The sequence below is a fragment of the Scyliorhinus torazame genome, chromosome 1 (genome assembly GCF_047496885.1).
Source record: "Scyliorhinus torazame isolate Kashiwa2021f chromosome 1, sScyTor2.1, whole genome shotgun sequence".
In the NCBI taxonomy this organism is placed as follows: Eukaryota; Metazoa; Chordata; class Chondrichthyes; order Carcharhiniformes; family Scyliorhinidae; genus Scyliorhinus; species Scyliorhinus torazame.
Genome location: NC_092707.1, coordinates 156304641 through 156323265, shown reverse-complemented (window position 1 = coordinate 156323265; position 18625 = coordinate 156304641). Strand labels below are relative to the sequence as shown.

The following is an 18625-nucleotide window of genomic DNA, read 5'->3' as shown; positions in this document are numbered from 1 at the left end:
CGCCCGCAGGATGCCCCTCGGAGACCACGGGGGACGGAGAGACCCGGACCCTCTGGCACGCGACGCCCGCAGGATGCCCCTCGCACACCACGGGGGACGGAGAGACCCGGACCCTCTGGCACGCGACGCCCGCATCATGCCCCTTGGAGACCACTGGAGATGGAGAGACCGGACCCTCTGGCATGCGACGCCCGCAGGATGCCCCTTGGAGACCACTGGAGATGGAGAGACCCGGACCCTCTGGCATACGACGCCCGCAGGATGCCCCTTGGAGACCACTGGAGATGGAGAGACCCGGACCATCTGGCATGCGACGCCCGCAGGATGCTCCTTGGAGACCACTGGAGATGGAGAGACCCGGACCCTCTGGCATGCGACGCCCGCACGATGTACCTCGGAGACCACGGGAGACGGAGAGACCTGCAGCAACAGGGAGACGACGCCCCCGTCTCGTGCGGGTGCGACGACGCAGGCGTGTGCCACCCAGCGACGAGAGGGGCAGCCACAGGCCCCCGTCACAGCCGAGCCACGAAACCACTACCCAGGACACCACTACCCAGGACACCCCTACCCAGGACACCACTACCCAGGAAACTGAAATACCGGACAGTGACACAGAGTGGATGAGCGGAGACGAACTGCCACCCCAAAGTGCCATGGACTCAGAGTGGGACGATGCACACGACACAACGCCACTGCTGTCATCAACACCCTCCACCATCGCAGAGACGCTCACCTCGGTTGGGCACTTTAGTGATGAGGCGTCTGGTACACTCACTGGTGCGCACAACACAGCCGTCCCGGTACAGCAGGTGCAGGTAGGAGCAGCAGAGGGGCCGGGCGGTCGGAGGGCAGCCCAGCCCAAGCGAACATCTGCCGCCCAGATGGATCCCGGGTTCCTGGAGTTACCACACCCACACATAGATCCGATGCAACCACCGACCCGGAAACGAGCGAAGAGGGTGACGGCTGGCTTGCGGCGGCTGCAGTCGCAGGTGGAGGAGTCCACCCGCGTCCAGGAACTGGGAGTGGTGCCGGTCATGCGTGCCACCCAGGCCGACACCGCACGGGTGGCGTCCGTGGTGGAGGCAATGGGTGCGACGGTGTCAGACATGGGGAACGGTTTGCGAGGCCTGGGGCTTTCCGTGCAGGCGGCGTCTGTGGCCCAGGACATGGCTGCCCTCTCACAGGAGGCCATGAGCCAGCGCCAGCGGCAGATGGCAGAGGCGCTCAATGCCATGGCCCAGTCTCAGCAGGCCATGGCCCAGTCTCAACAGTCCATAGCCCAGTCTCTGCAGGCCATGGCCCAGTCTCAGCAGGCCATCGCTGAGGGCATCGGCGCCATTGCCCATGTGCGAGCCGGCGTCGCACAGTCACAGACAGGGTTTGCCAATCCCCTGAGCTCCATGGCTACAAACCTGCAGACCCCTGTCGATACCAGCACGGGCCTCCAGGACTGGCAGCGCCAGATGTCGGGGGGGCGTCGGATGGCCAGTCCGTTCGCATCCCCCACCCATGTAGAGGCCTGGGGGCCATCGGGCACCCCGAGGGAGGAGGAGGTGCTGTGGTCCGTCCCGGGTCCCCCTGTAGGGGAGGTCCCGGAACACTGCGACACCTCGGACTATTGGGTGGGCAACGGGCAGGACAGGCTGGCAGCTCGCTATCCCAGTCGCCCGGGCCGCAGCCTGGCCCACCTAGGCCAGGACGCCCCAGGAAACGGCCGCCAAAGGGATGCCGTGTCAGAGGGCAGGAATCACAGGAGTCCACCTCCAATTCTGCTGTACCGTCTGGGGAACCACGTAGACGTAGTCATAGGGTCCGTAAGGCCAAACAATTAGACACTGAGTAAGTTGGCACGGGTGCAGGGCACAGATGAGTTTTAGGGGCTAGGGCACATGCATGAACCCCTTTGGTTATTAAAGTCAATGTTACACCTACAGAAGCTGCCTTTGTGCTCTGTCCAAAGCGTGCGGGGGTGTCATGTACGTTGAGCGCAAGTGTGTGTGTGAGGGGTGGTCTTACCTCCGCCCCAGGTGAGCCTGCCCCCTTCCCCCTGGGCCGCCATCAACATCCCCCCGAGCAGAGGACGGGACCGTGCGCTGCAGTGTCACAGCCGCATGCAGGGATGGTCTGGGTGGATGGTGGTACTGTGGCCATGGGTCAGACATAGTCCAACGATGTGGAGCCAGGAGCTCATCGCAGGGCGGATTGTCATCATCCTCCATGGCCTGCAATAGACACGCGTCCACCGGCAACTGTGTGAGCCCGGCCGTTGTGCCGCAGGTGGATCGGCAATGGGGGGGGTGGTGTGCATGCGGGTGGGGTGGGTGGGGTTGGGGAGGGGGGTGAGGGTGCAGGGTGGGTGGATGGGTGGGGGGTGTGGGTGGTCGGCTGTTGCCATGGTGTGCGGTCTGTGGCCATACTACCCGATTCCCACGCCCATCTAGTCAGTGAAGCGGGCGGCTATCAGTCTGTCCCGTGCCCGCTGGGCCAGCCGGTAACGGTGGACAGCCACCTGCCTGTGTCTAGCCCGTCTGCCCTGACCATTGCCCCCATCCCCCTCATATGGGGAGGACTGCGCCTCTTCCTGCTGCTCCTCCACTCCGCCCTCCTCTGCCTGCGGCACATCGCCCCTCTGCTGGGCTATATTGTGCAGGACGCAGCACACCACAATGATGCGGCCGACCCTATCTGACCGATACTGGAGGGCGCCCCCAGAGAGGTCCAGGCACCTGAAACGCATCTTCAGCATGCCAAAGCACCTCTCTAGCACTCCCCTTGTCGCTACATGGGCATCATTGTAGCGGTTCTCTGCCTCATTGCGTGGCCTCCGTATAGGCGTCATCAGCCACGATCGCAATGGGTAGCCCCTGTCGCCCAGCAACCAGCCCCTCAGCCGGGGATGGCGTCCCTCGTACATGCCGGTGATGTATGACCGCGACAACACGTATGAGTCGTGTACACTGCCCGGGTAACGGGCGCACACATGCAGGATCATCATGCGGTGGTCGCAGACCACCTGTATGTTCATCGAATAGGTCCCCTTCCTATTGGTGAACACGGCCCTGTTATCTGCAGGTGGCCGCACGGCGACGTGCATCCCATCAATCGCGCCCTAGACCATGGGGAACCCGGCCACGGCAGAGAAGCCCACGGCCCGGGCATCTCGGCTGGCCCGGTCCACAGGGAAGCGGATGTAGCAGTGCGCCATGGCATATAGGGCGCCTGTCACTGCCCGGATGCACCGATGCACCGATGTCTGCGATATGCCGGACAGGTCCCCACTCGGTGCCTGGAATGAGCCCGTTGCATTAAAGTTCAGGGCCACCGTAACCTTGACGGACACAGGGAGAGGGTGTCCCCCGTCAGTGCCACGCGGTGACAGGTGTGCCAGCAGGTGGCAGATGTGTGCCACGGTTTCACGGCTCATCCAGAGCCGCCTCCTGCATTCTCGGTCCGTGAGGTCCTGGTATGACTGCCGGGGCTGGTACACACGGGGCGCCCTCGGGTGCCTCCGTTGCCGTGGGGCCGCGACGTCCTCCTCCCCCTCCTCGTCCTGTCGGTCAGGTGTCCCTCCAGCCTGTTCGGCTGCCACCTGCCCCTCTGCGGCAGCCTGCGCTGCCTCTCTGGCACGCTCCTCCTCCTCATCCAGGGCAACATGGACATTAGCGGCTGCCGCCACGGCGGCCAACATCGCTGGCTGATCGGAAAACATGACGGCCTGGGGGGGGGAACGATGGCATGTCATCATTGCCCATACCCACTCCTCCCCCCAGCCAGGTGGCATGGACCGCATGGGTCCGACTGTTGGAGGCTGGCACCTGGCCAGGTGGACCAACTCACTTGCCCCCCCCCCCCCCACCCCCACACATCCCTCCCCGGCACGGACCCCGTCCCACCATCCCCCTCCCCGGCACAGACCCCATCCCCCTCCCCGGCACGGACCCCATTCCCCTCCCTGGCATGGACCCCATCCCTCTCCCCGGCACGGACCCCATCCCCCTCCCTGGCACGGACCCCCCCCATCCCCCTCCCCGGCACGGACCCCATCCCCCTCCCCGGCACGGACCCCATCCCCCTCCCCGGCACGGACCCCATCCCCCTCCCCGGCACGGACCCCATCCCCCTCCCCGGCACGGACCCCCCCCCCATCCCCCTCCACGGCACGGACTCCATCCCCCTCCCCGGCGTGGACCCCATCCCCCTCCCCGGCACAGACCCCCCCCCCCAACCCCTCCCCGGCACGGACCCCATCCCCCTCCCTGGCACGGACCCCCCCCCCCAACCCCTCCCCGGCACGGACCCCATCCCCCTCCCCGGCACGGACCCCCCCCCCCCATCCCCCTCCCGGCACTCCCCCGGAGCCCAGCCCACTCTAACCATCCCCCCTCCCGTCGCACACACACACACAAAACCCTACACACACCTCTCCCCCACACATTCAGACTGCGGCCACGCCATCGCCTCTCCAGCGGCCAACCCCCCAGGCCGTCACCCACCTCCACGCTGGTCGGCGTAAACCTTGAGCACAGGTTGACGCCGATTGAAAGGTGGTTTGATTTACGCCGACGTGACCCGTCATCACGTCGGCGGGACTTCGGCCCATCCGGACGGGAGAATATCGGCAGGCCAAAAATCCATTGCTTTGCGCCCACACGTGCCATTCTCCGAGGTGTGCGGCGCCATTGACGCCCCGCCGACTTTTCTCCCTTCAGAGACTTCGACGGGCGGCGGGGGCGGAATTCAAGGCGGCCAACGGCCATTCTCCGACCCACTGGGGGGTCGGAGAATCTTGCCCCTGATTAGTGAGATTAACTCGCTGCAAATGATTAGTGAAGCAAATGCACATATGTTTAGTAAGGCTAAGACACGTATGATTATTGAGACTAATTCGTAGGTGTGTGTTTGTGTTGCTGTGTCATGAACATTCTGAACTGAATTGACAAATGGGTTGAATGGTTTTATGAATACATTTACATGTAGCTGGCATTTACTCGATTCGTCATCAAATTATGCAACAATAGCTAGTTCAAACATCTGGTCTACATATGAATCTGGAGGAACTCCAGTATCTGGCGCTGTTCCCTGTTCATTAAGTTGAGTAACTGGTTTCCAGAATCTGTCATCACCATGTGAGTACTAGCAACTGTTTCCTGTTAAACTGACCAACAAGTTTATTTGTGAATTGGTAACTACATATGAATATTGCTGTAGGAATTCCACAGGGCGATGGTCTAGGCCAAAGCAAATTCAGATGCCTCATCAATGGCCTTCCCTCCATCCTGAGGTCAGAACTCCGAGATTTCCTGATGATTGCATAATGTTCAGTATTACACTAATAAACAAAACAATCTATTTGTATGCTTCAAGACCTGGACACATCTTGGCCTGGGCTGATAAGTGGCAAATAATATTGTACCACACAAGTGCCAAGCAATTACCATCTCATGGAAAAGATAGTCCAACCACCCCTTTTGTCATTCAATGGCATTCCCATTGTTAACCCTGCCCCCCAGCCTCCACCATCAATATCCTGGGGGTGGGGGGGGGGGGGGGGGGGGGGCAGCATTAACCAGAAATTTAGGAACAAGCTACAAAAATGATGTAGCTGTAAGAGCAGATCAGAGGCGGGACATTCTGTGGCAGGGGTGATGCACCACCTGACTCCCCGAAGGCTGCACGACACAAAGCAGGATTGTGTTAGAATATGCTCCACTTGCCTGGATGAATGCAACCCCAAAAAGACTCAAGAAGCTCAAGCAATCCTGTTGCTCATTCGCCAATCAACCACATTAATCGTCCATTTCCTGCACCACCAGTGCAGCACGACTGCAACATGTACCATCTACAAGATGCATTGTGGCAACTTATATTGGAATTTCTTCAACAGCACTTTCCAAATCCATTTCCTCTACCATCTAGAAGGTCAAAGGTGGCTGGTCCATGGAAGCACTATCACAACCAAGCTCATCTACAAGTTACGCACCAAACTGACTTAGCCATTCCTTTATTGCTCTTGGGTGATATAAAGATCCAGGAGGCCAGGGTGGCAAGTTAACAGGAGTTTATTTAAGGTCAAGGAAACAGCTGCTACAGCGGTGTACAACACAACAGATCCCGGCTGGGATCACAAGAGTGCCTGTCCCAGTCCGGGTTGGTTTTACAGAACAAGGTAATGAGCCCCAGCTGGGCAGGCCTTGGCCCACTAGCGGGGAAGCTAGTATTCTATAAGTCCCATGGAGACATCGATTACTGTTTCCACGTGGGCCTCGTAAGGGTTGCAACAGGTCAAATCCTGGAACTCACTAACAGCACCCTGGGTGTTCACCACATGGAATGTAGTGATTCAGGAAGGCGGATCATCTCAACCTTCTCAAGGGCAGTGAGGGACGGGCAATAAATACTGGCCTTGTCAGTGATGTTCACATCGCGTGAATAAATGAAAAAGCAATTGTCAGTAAATAATCCTCTGCCACTTCATTGTGATGTCCAGAAAAGTAACCACTACGTCAAATAAATGTAATCACAACATGAAGAATGGCTGAGGGCAAATAGGTGGTCTCTGTGTAAATGCATCATGGAATGATGTGTGCTGCCTTGTGTGTTGGGATGGAGGGGAAGGTAGAAACGGGGCAAAAGACGAATGATTCATCAGGTTCAGGCCAATAGCGATACATACAACCTTGCTAAATAGAAGGAGGCCATTCAGTCCTTTGCATATGTGCCAGCTCTCTGAACGAGCTACACAATTAGTTCCAATTCACCAGCTCATTTTCCACACCCTTTTATTTTTTTCCCTAGTATTTATCAAGTTCTTTTCTTATAAACCGTTGTGGATTCTTCTCCCACTGCTGCTTCTTGCTGAATTCTACATCTCAGTGACCTTGGGTGTGGGTGTGTCAAAAATGTACTTTTTAAATCCCTCCCTTTGCTCTTCAGCTGAACTCTAAATCTGTGCCTCCTCATGATGCACTGATCAGCAGAAATAGTTAACCTATTAAAGCTCCGCATTAACTTGTACACCTCTTTTCACTCTCACAACCTTTTTTATTCCCATGACAACCACTGTTATTAACTTCCAAGTGTGAAGATTATATTAAACAGAGTCACATCAGTGGATGGCAAATAGTTCAAAAGAACTTTGATTTCAAATCAGCGAATGCCTTTTTAATTCAATTTATTTTCTGTTTGTCCTTTAGCTAAATGTCTAAGTTATGACTGTTGGTGATATTATCTAGGTATGAGGTTCAACAAGTTACTAACACTGGAGTGAAAGGTGTGTCAAATTCAGGTGTGTTTCCCAGGTCGAGGATTAATCACCACTGACGCCTGTCATTTCACAGTTGCTTCCTGTTTAAAGAAAAAATGGCAACAGCCAGAAGGCATTTGAGTAAATCCCTCATTGCTCTTTGCCTACTAAAGTGTCTTCTCTTTATTCACAGGCCATTGATGGTGATCACACAGAAAATAACCAAGCTGGCATTTGAACTTCATGATGGTAAGAGGCTCGAACTAAAAGAAAGTAGTCCAACTGATCAGAGACAATCAAACAGACTGGTAGGTCAGCCGCGAGAGGCTGAAAGACTTACCCCCCCCCCCACATACAATCTTAATGATTTGGCCACTTGACCCAGCAGAATCATGCCAGTGGTCATAGTCCATGGAAGCTTCCTCTGACCTCCTTCATCTAACCCTAACAACATTCCCTTCTATTCCTTTTCTCCTCATGTCCTTTAATAACTCCCCCTTAACTGAATCTATTGCCTCAGCTGCTCGCTATGGTGGCAGGTTTCACATTCTTATGAGTTCTTGTTAAAAGACTTGCCTTTATATTATGTCCTTAACAAACCTGGGATGAGGGGCAGCACGGTGGCGCAGTGGGTTAGCACTGCTGCCTCACGGAGCCGAGGTCCCAGGTTCGATCCCGGCTCTGGGTCACTGTCCGTGTGGAGTTTGCACATTCTCCCCGTGTTTACGTGGGTCTCACCCCCACAACTCAAAGATGTGTAGGGTAGGTGGATTGGCCACGCTAAATTGCCCCTTAATTGGAAAAAATAATTGGATTGGATTTGTTTATTGTCACATGTACCGAGGTACAGTGAAAAGTATTTTTCTGCGAGCAGCTCAACAGATCATTAAGTACATGGGAATAAAAGGGAATAAAAGAAAATACGTAATAGGGCAACACAAGGTATACAATGTAACTACATAAGCACTGGCATCGGATGAAGCATACAGGGTGTAGTGTTAATGAGGTCAGTCCATAAGTGGGTCATTTAGGAGTCTGGTGACAGTGGGGAAGAAGCTGTTTTTGAGTCTGTTCGTGCGTGTTCTCAGACTTCTGTATCTCCTGCCCGATGGAAGAAGTTGGAAGAGTGAGTAATCCGGGTGGGAGGGATCTTTGATTATGCTGCCCGTTTTCCCCAGGCAGCGGGAGGTGTAGATGGAGTAAATGGATGGGAGGCAGGTTCGTGTGATGGACTGGGCGGTGTTCACGACTCTCTGAAGTTTCTTGCGGTCCTGGGCCGAGCAGTTGCCATACCAGGCTGTGATGCAGCCCGATAGGATGCTTTCTATGGTGCATCTGTAAAAGTTGGTAAGGGTTAATGTGGACATGCCAAATTTCCTTACTTTCCTGAGGATGTATAGGCGCTGTTGTGCTTTCTTGGTGGTAGCGTCAACGTGGGTGGACCAGGACAGATTTTTGGAGGTGTGCACCCATAGGAATTTGAAACTGCTAACCATCTCCACCTCAGCCCCGTTGATGCTGACAGGGGTGTGTACAGTACTTTGCTTCCTGAAGTCAATGACCAGCTCTTTAGTTTTGCTGGCATTGAGGGAGAGGTTGTTGTCGCTACACCACTCCACTAGGTTCTCTATCTCCCTCCTGTATTCTGACTCGTCGTTATTCGAGATCCGGTCCATTATGGTCGTATCGTCAGCAAACTTGTAGATGGAGTTGGAACCAAGGTTTGCCACGCAGTTGTGTGTGTACAGGGAGTAGAGTAGGGGGCTAAGTACGCAGCCTTGCGGGGCCCCGGTGTTGAGGACTATTGTGGAGGAGGTGTTGTTGTTCATTCTTACTGATTGTGGTCTGTTGGTCAGAAAATCCAGTTGCAGAGTGGGGAGCCATGTCCCAGGTTTTGGAGCTTTGATATGAGCTTGGCTGGGATTATGGTGTTGAAGACGGAGCTGTAGTCAATAAATAGGAGTCTGATGTAGGAGTCCTTGTTTTCGAGATGCTCTAGGGATGAGTGTAGGGCCAGGGAAATGGCGTCTGATGTGGACCGGTTGCAACGGTATGCGAATTGCAGTGGATCAAGGTATTCTGGGAGTATGGAGGTGATGCGCTTCATGATCAACCTCTCGAAGCACTTCATTATGACTCAAGTCAGGGCCACCGGACGGTAGTCATTGAGGCACATTGCCTGGTTCTTCTTTGGTACCGGTATGATGGTGGTCTTCTTGAAGCAGGTAGGGACTTCGGAGTGGAGTAGGGACAGGTTAAAGATGTCCGCGAATACCTCTGCCAGCTGGTCCGTGCAGGCTCTGAGTGCACGACCAGGGATCCCGTCCGGGCCCGTCACCTTCCGAGGGTTCACTTTCAGGAAGGCTGATCTGACTTTGGAAGCTGTGATGGTGGGTATGGGTGAATTATGGGCTGCTGGGGCACTCGACAGCGGATTGTTGGTTGCCTGCTCGAACCGAGCATAGAATGCATTGAGTTCATCGGGGAGGGGTGCGCTGCTGCCAGAGATACTGGGCGAAATTCTCCCCCAACGGCGGGATGCCCGCCGACTGGCGCCAAAGCCGGCGCAAATCAGACGGGCATCGCGCCGGCAAAAAGGTGCGGAAGTCTCCGCATCTTTGGCGGCCTAGCCCCAACATTGAGGGGCTAGGCCGACGCCGGAGGGATTTCCGCCCCGCCAGCTGGCGGAAATGGCGTTTGTTGCCCCGCCAGCTGGCGCGGAAATGCGGCGCATGCGCGGGAGCGTCAGCGGCCGCTGTCAGTTTCCCAGCGCATGCGCGGGAGCGTCAGCGGCCGCTGTCAGTTTCCCGCGCATGCGCAGTGGGGAGAGTCACTTCCGCCTCCGCCATGGTGGAGACCGTGGCGGAGGCGGGAGGGAAAGAGTGCCCCCACGGCACAGGCCCGCCCGCGGATCGGTGGGCCCCGATCGCGGGCCAGGCCACCGCGGGGGCACCCCCCGGGGTCAGATCGCCCCGCGCCCCCCCCCAGGACCCCGGAGCCCGCCCACGCCGCCTGGTCCCGCCGGTAAATACCAGGTTTGATTTACGCCGGCGGGACAGGCAATTCCTGGGCGGGACTTCGGCCCATCCGGGCCGGAGAATCCAGCGGGGGGTCCCGCCAACCGGCGCGGCCGGATTCCCGCCCCTGCCCAATCTCCGGGAGCGGAGACTTCGGCGGGGGCGGGATTCACGGCGGCCAACGGCCATTCTCCAACCCGGCGGGGGGTCGGAGAATGACGCCCACTGTTCGGCTTCGCTTTGTAGCCCGTTATGTTGTTTAGTCCTTGCCACAACCGCCGAGAGTCTGTCTGTGACTCTAGATTGGTTTAATATTCTCTCTTGGCATCTCGGATGGCTTTGCGGAGGTCGTACCTGGATTTCTTGTATAAGTCAGGGTTGTCTGTCTTGAACGCCTCAGATCTGTCCTGAAGTAGGGAGTCAATCTCGCGATTGAGCCATGGTTTCCGGTTGGGGAACTCACATACTGCTTTCTTTGGCACGCAGTCGTCCACACATTTGCTGATGAAGTCTGTGACGGTGGTGGCATACTCATTTAAGTTGGTCGCTGAGTTCTTAAATATGGACCAGTCCACTGTCTCTAAGCAGTCACGTAAGAGCTCCTCGGACCAGCACTGCACAACCTTCTGAGCTGGATTCTCCCGCTTGAGTTTCTGCTTGTATGCCGGGAGAAGGAGCACCGTCTTATGGATACTCTAAATTTATTTAAAAACCATTAAAAAACAAACCTGGGATGGCCCAAGGTGCTTTGCAGTCAATGAAACACCTTTGAGGTGCAGTCAATACGTAGGGAACTCAGTAGGCAGTTTGTGCGCAGTAAGTTTCCAATTTGTTGACGTTCAGATAATCTGTTTTAATTGTTGATTGAGGGATGAATTTTAATTGTTGATTGAGGGATGAATTTTTGCCTGAAGGGCACTTAGGTAAATTACAGCACAGCATTGTACTGTATAGACAAGGAGATACTTGGTTTGAATTGTCTGCTGGTAGTCTGTCTCAGCTGGGGTAGAGATAGTGCAACCATTATAATTGATCTGAGGCATTTGGGGTCTGAGATGGAGAGAATGAGTTCAGGTTCAGGGATTCCACTGCACGGCCGATTGTTCCCTACTGCCCTCTGCTGGAGGTTTTCAATGGATGTCAGTCCTTCACTCCAGCCCACCGCCCCCATCCCCCACCGAGGGAACAATTTAGAACAACAATAACAACAACGACTTGCATTTATACAGTGCCTTCAATGTAGTAAAATAACATCCCATAGTACTTCACAGGAGTGGTTGTCACAAAACCTGACATATGGATACTTAAAAAGATCAGTGGGCAGGTGGCCTAAAACTGATCAGAAATATAGATTTTAGGGTGGAAAGGCAGGGAGATTTAGGGAGGGAATTCCAGTGCTTGAGACCTCCGCATGAGGGCCCAGTCATCAATGCTACAGTGGAGAGAGCAAGGATGTGCAAGAATCCAAAATGGAGTCCATATGAAGGCTAAATTGCTCGCTTTTAAAGCAGACCAAGGCAGGCCAGCAGCACGGTTCAATTCCTGTACCAGCCTCCCCGAACAGGCGCCGGAATGTGGCATCTAGGGGCTTTTCACAGTAACTTCATTTGAAGCCTACTTGTGACAATAAGCAATTTTCATTTCATTTTCATTTTCATTTCATTGTTGATTTGAGAAACATAGAAACTTGGAGCAGGAGGAGGCCATTCGGCCTTCGAGCCTGCTCTGTCATTCTTTATCAGCATGGCTGACCATCCAGCTCAGTAACCTGTCCCCCCTCCGCCATATCTTTCAATCCCTTTAACCCCAGTAGATATATCTAACTGCTTATTGAAAACATATAGGGTGCGATTCTCCGAAATGGAGACAGAGTGTTCGCGCCGTCGAGTTTCACGACGGTGCGAAACGGGCGCGGGGACTACCGATTCTGGGCTCCACGGGACCAGCACGGCGCTGGAGCGGTTCACACCATGCCAACGCGCGCATGCGCGGGGGACTTCTTCAGCGCACCGGCCCTGACACAACATGGCGTAGTGGTTCAGGGGCCGGCCAGGTAATAACAGTAGGGCCGGGGCTGGAGAGGCCGGCCTGCCGATCGGTGGGCCCCGATCGCAGGCCAGACCCCATCGGAGGCACCCCCCGGTGAAGGAGCGCTTTCCCCCACCCCCCCCCCCCACAGGCCACCCCGACCCTTCACGCAGAGTTCCCGCCGGCAGCTACCAGGTGTGAACGGCGGCGGCGGGACTCTGCCGTATCCACGTGGCCGCTCAGCCCACCAAGGCCGGGGAATCGGTGGCCCGGCCATGGACAGTGGCCTGCGACCGGCGCCGCGCCAAACACGCCGGCGCAAATGGCGCCGATTCTCCGCTCCTCGGTGCCACGTGAAAAAATGTTGCGAACACCGATTCTCCCAGATGGCGCGGCTTCCAGCTCTTCGCACTGGAGAGATCAGAAGATCCTTCTGATGGCGCACCCCTGTCAGGTATTTCCTGGTGGTGTGGGGTGGAATCAATGGGAAATCCCATTGATAGTGGCAGGACCGCAAGATCCCGTCACCAGTCAACAACAGGTCACCTCCTCCCACCGAGGAACACGCCATGGGGATGCCAGTGAATCGCACACACAATGTTTCGACCTTAACTGCTTTCTGTGGTTGCGAATTCCACAAGTTCACCATTCACTGGGTGAAGAAATTTCTCTTAATCTCAGTCCTAAATAGTTTACCCCGTATCCTTAGACTGTGACTCCTGGTACTGGACTCCTCCGACATTGGGAACATCCTTCCGTGTCTCGGCCTATTAGGCTTTGAAAGGTTTCTCCGTGTGGAGTTCGCACATTCTCCCCATGTCTGCGTGGGTCTCACCCTCACAACCCAAAAAGATGCACCGGTTAGGTGAATTGGCCACGCTAAATTGCCCCTTAATTGGGAAAGAAAGAATTGGGTACTCTAAATTAAAAAAAATAATTTTATAGGTTTCTTTGAGATTCCCCCCCTCATTCTTCTAAACTCCAGCGAATATAGAACATAGAACATAGAACAGTACAGCACAGAACAGGCCCTTCGGCCCTCGATGTTGTGCCGAGCCTTGTTCGAAACCAAGATCAAGCTATCCCACTCCCTGTCATTCTGGTGTGTTCCATGTGCCTATCCAATAACCACTTGAAAGTTCCAAAAGTGTCCGACTCCACTATCACAGCAGGCAGTCTATTCCACACCCTAACCACTCTCTGAGTAAAGAACCTACCTTGGACATCTCTCCTATATCTCCCACCCTGAATCTTATAGTTATGCCCCCTTGTAACAGCTACATCAACCCGAGGAAATAGTCTCTGAACGTCCACTCTATCTATCCCCCTCATCATCTTATAAATCTCTATTAAGTCGCCTCTCATCCTCCTCCGCTCCAAAGAGAAAAGCCCTAGCTCCCTCAACCTTTCCTCATAAGACCTATCCTCCAAACCAGTCAGCATCCTGGTAAATCTCCTTTGCACCCTTTCCAATGCTTCCACATCCTTCCTATTGTGAGGTGACCAGAACTGTACACAATACTCCAAATGTGGTCTCACCAGGGTCATGTACAGTTACAGCATAACCCCACGGCTCTTAAACTCAAGCCCCCTGTTAATAAACGCTAACACACTATAGGCCTTCTTCACGGCTCTGTCCACTTGAGTGGCAACCTTCAGAGATCTGTGGACATGAACCCCAAGATCTCTCTGTTCCTCCACATTCCTCAGAACCTTGCCGTTGACCCTGTAATCTGCATTCAAATTTTTCCTACCAAAATGAATCACCTCGCACTTATCAGGGTTAAACTCTGCCATTTTTCAGCTCAGCTCTTCATCCTATCAATGTCTCTTTGCAGCCTACCACAGCCCTCCACCTCATCCACTACTCCACCAATCTTGGTGTCATCAGCAAATTTACTGACCCACCCTTCAGCCCCCTCCTCCAAGTCATTGATAAAAATCACAAATAGCAGAGGACCCAGCACTGATCCCTGTGGTACACCGCTGGTAACTGGTCTCCAGCCTGAAAATTTTCCATCCACCACCACTCTCTGTCTTCTATGTGATAGCCAGTTACTTATCCAATTGGCCAAATTTCCCTCTATCCCACACCTCCTTACTTTCTTCATGAGCCGACCATGGGGAATCTTATCAAACGCCTTACTAAAATCCATGTATACGACATCAACTGCTCTACCTTCATCTACACACCTAGTAACCTCCTCAAAGAATTCAGTCAAATTTGTGAGGCAAGACTTACCCTTCACGAATCCGTGTTGACTATCCTGGATTAAGCTGCATCTTTCCAAATGGTCATAAATCCTATTCTTCAGGATCTTTTCCATTAACTTACTGACCACCGAAGTAAGACTAACCGGCCTATAATTACCAGGGTCATTCCTATTCCCTTTCTTGAACAGAGGAACAACATTCGCCACTCTCCAGTCCTCTGCGCTATCCCCGTGGACAATGAGGACCCAAAGGTCAAAGCCAAAGGCTCTGCAATTTCATCCCTTGCCTCCCAAAGAATCCTAGGATATATCCCATCTGGCCCAGGGGACTTGTCGACCCTAAGGTTTTTCAAAATTGCTAATACATCCTTCCTCAGAACATCTACCTCCTCCAGCCTACCCACCTGTATCACACTCTCATCCTCAAAAATATGGCCCCTCTCCTTGGTGAACACTGAAGAAAAGTATTCATTCAACGCCTCTCCTATCTCTTCTGACTCCATGCACAAGTTCCCACTACTGTCCTTGACCGGCCCTAACCTTACCCTGGTCATTCTTTTATTTCTCACATAAGAGTAAAAAGCCTTGGGGTTTTCCTTGATCCGACCCGCCAATGACTTCTCATGCCCCCTCCTAGCTCTCCTAAGCCCTTTTTTTTAGATCATTCCTTGCTACCTTGTAACCCTCAAGCGACCCAACTGAACCTTGTTTTCTCATCCTTACATATGCTTCCTTTTTCCTCTTGACAAAACATTCAACCTCTTTTGTGAACCATGGTTCCCTCACACGGCCATTTCCTCCCTGCCTGACAGGGACATACCTATCAAGGACACGCAGTATTTGTTCCTTGAATAAGCTCCACTTTTCATTTGTGCCTTTCCCTGCCAGTTTCTGTTCCCATCTTATGCTCCCTAATTCTTGCCTAATCGCATCATAATTACCCCTCCCCCAATTATAAACCTTGCCCTGCCGTATGGCCCTATCCCTCTCCATTGCAACAGTGAAAGACACCGAATTGTGGTCACTATCTCCAAAGTGCTCTCCCACAAACAAATCTAACACTTGGCCCGGTTCATTACCCAGTACCAAATCCAATGTGGCCCCACCTCTTGTCGGCCTATCCACATATTGTGTCAGGAAACTCTCCTGCACACACTGTACAAAAACTGCCCCATCCGAACTGTTTGACCTATAGAGGTTCCAATCAATATTTGGAAAGTTAAAGTCACCCATGACAACTACCCTGTGACCTGCATCCTATCCATAATCTGTTTTGCAATTTCTTCCTCCACATCTCTATTACTATTTGGGGGCCTATAGAAAACCCCTAACAACGTGACCGCTCCTTTCCTATTTCTAACTTGAGCCCATATTACCTCAGTAGGTAGATCTCCCTCGAACTGCCTTTCTGCAGCCGTTAAACTATCCTTAATTAACAATGCTCTTTTACCTCTTTTACCACCTTCCCTACTCTTACTGAAACATCTATACCCCGGAACTTCCAACAACCATTCCTGTCCCTGTTCTAACCATGTCTCCGTAATGGCCACAACATCGTAGTCCCAAGTACCAATCCACGCTCCAAGTTCATCTACCTTATTCCGGATGCTCCTTTCATTGATGTAGACACACCTCAACCCACCTTTCTGTCTGCCGGTACACCCTGCGACCTTGATACCCTCCTCAGTACCTCACTACTCTCGACACTGGCTTCTGGACTACAGCTCGTTTTCCCATCCCCCTGACAAATTAGTTTAACCCCCCCCCCCCGAAGAGCCGTAGAAATTTCCCTCCCAGGATATTGGTGCCCCTCTGGTTCAGGTGCAAACAGTCCTGTCTGTACAGGTCCCACCTTCCCCAGAATGTGCTCCAATTATCCACGTAACTGAAACCCTCCCTCCTACACCATCCCTGCAGCCGCGTGTTTATCTGCACTCCCTCTCTGTTCCTCAACTCGCTAGCACGTGGCACTGGCAACAAACCAGAGATGACAACATGGTTTGTCCTGGCTCTCCGCTTCCACCCTAGCTCCCTAAATTCCTGTTTTAAATCCCCATCCCTTCTCTTACCTATGTCATTGGTACCGATGTGTACCACGACTTGTGACTGTTCCCCCTCCCCCTTAAGGATTCTGAAAACCCGGTCCGAGACGTCACGGACCCTGGCACCTGGGAGGCAACATACCATCCGTGAGTCTCTTTCGTTGCCACAGAACCGTCTATCTGTCCCTCTAACTATCGAGTCCCCAATAACTATTGCTCTCCTGCTCTCCCCCTTTCCTTCTGAGCCACAGTGATGGACTCATTGCTGGAGATCCGTTCACCGTGGCCTACCCCTGGTAGGTCGTCCCCCTCAACAGTACCCAAAGCGGTATACTTGTTACTGAGGGGAATGACCACAGAGGATCCCTGCACTGACTGCTTCCTCCCAGCCCCTCTCACCATCACCCATCTATCTTGATTCTTCGAAGTAACCACATCCCTGAAGCTACTATCTATGACCACCTCTGCCTCCCTAATGATCCGAAGTTCATCCAGCTCCAGCTCCAGTTCCCTAATGCGGTTTCTGAGGAACTGGAGATGAAATCAGCAGGGACACTGACGGCGTCCCTCAGCTCAAACATTCTGCAGGAGGAACATTGCACTGCCATCCCCCCTGGATAACTTGCGGATAAAAACAAGAAAAAGAAAGAAAGAGCTTACCTGATATTCACTCAACCCCTTAGGTTTGAGGAGGAGGAAGGGTGGGGGACACTACAAGTGTAGTGTCTCGGGTTTAGGAACGCCAAACTTAAATACAGGTAAAAATAAAACACTTAACCAGCAACCACTGCACCCCACACGATAACAGCAATCAGCTGTTATGGGCCCATGCAAACAATTTTAATCTTAACTACTTACCCAGCAGTCACTCTGTCCTCACGCCGACCGGATTCAGCTGGAAACCGGCAACAGTAAGTTTTAAAAACATTTACTCCCCTTAGCAAGCACTCACTCAGCAACCACTGCGCCCCGCACGATAACAGCAATCAGCTGCTATGGGCCCACGCAAACAATTAAAATCTTAACTACTTACCCAGCAGTCACTCTGTCCTCACGCCGACCGGATTAAGCTGGAAACCGCCAATATAATCCAAACCGATTCAATCTCTCCTCATACGTCAGTCCCGCCATCCCAAGAATCAGTCTGGTAAACCTTCACTACAAACCTTCTATATCCTTCCTCGGGTAAGGAGACCTGGAGTGCGATCCTCCTGCCGCGTTGCGTTCAAGGGAGAGACGAGGGAAAAGCCCTCCAGCGAGCCTCCCGACAGACTCCGCGCCTTGCAAGATTCACTGGAGTCCCGCGAGACTTCAGAGTTGGAACCCTGCCCTAAATGGGTGTAAACCTACTTACAACCTACGTGCCCGGGATCCACCGGCCTCCCTCGATTCGCTGGCCTCCCCAGGGAGGCTGCAGCCGGGTGCTGATCAGTGTTGGTCCACACAAACATGGACAGGCGGAACGGCACACGGGAGGTCTCCCAGGCCATGAAGATCCTTGGGTGGTCAGGGTAAGTGCAGAGTGTCCCCCTAGCTCTCCCTCTGGAACATGGGCACCGTGGCACTGCCACGGTGTCCGGAGGATGATGTGTTAGGCAGGTCAGTTCGGTGTGGACTGCACTTGATGCAGCGATGCGAGAAACAGACGTCTAACACTGGAGAAGATCCAACACGGTTTTATTGAACGACAGAACTAACATACATATTCAGCTGTGGGTCGACACTATACTGAACTGACTGGAGACCTTGTACTAGCCTGACCAGACTCACTGCATGGTGTTTGCACTGTGCTAGCTCGTGGACTCTGACTGTCTCAGAGGCTGGGTCCCGAGAGAGCGGGAAACCTAGTGCCCTCTGGCTTTATAGTGGTAGTGTCCTGTCTGGTGATTGGCTGCACTGTGCTGTGTGCTTACTGATCATCCTGTGTGTCAATCACTGCCTGTCTGCACTTCAATATATACATGCGTGGATATTATGATAGATGACACTGCCAAGCCAGCAGGAGCATGGCCTGGGCACCAGGGTGGTAGTGCAAGGGTGCCCGAGTGCCAGTGTGACACTGCCAAGGGTCAGGGG

At 53.7% G+C, this 18625-nt stretch overlaps 1 protein-coding gene across 1 annotated transcript in view; it reads left to right on the top strand.

Moving 5' to 3' along the window:
* The window catches only part of LOC140415425 (lysophospholipid acyltransferase 2-like), a 150468-nt gene that overhangs the window by 98342 nt on the left and 33501 nt on the right, over nucleotides 1-18625 (top strand). The window contains exon 5 of the mRNA XM_072501053.1: nucleotides 7443-7498. Coding sequence (XP_072357154.1) covers nucleotides 7443-7498 — 56 coding nt within the window. The remainder of the gene's footprint in view (nucleotides 1-7442; nucleotides 7499-18625) is intronic.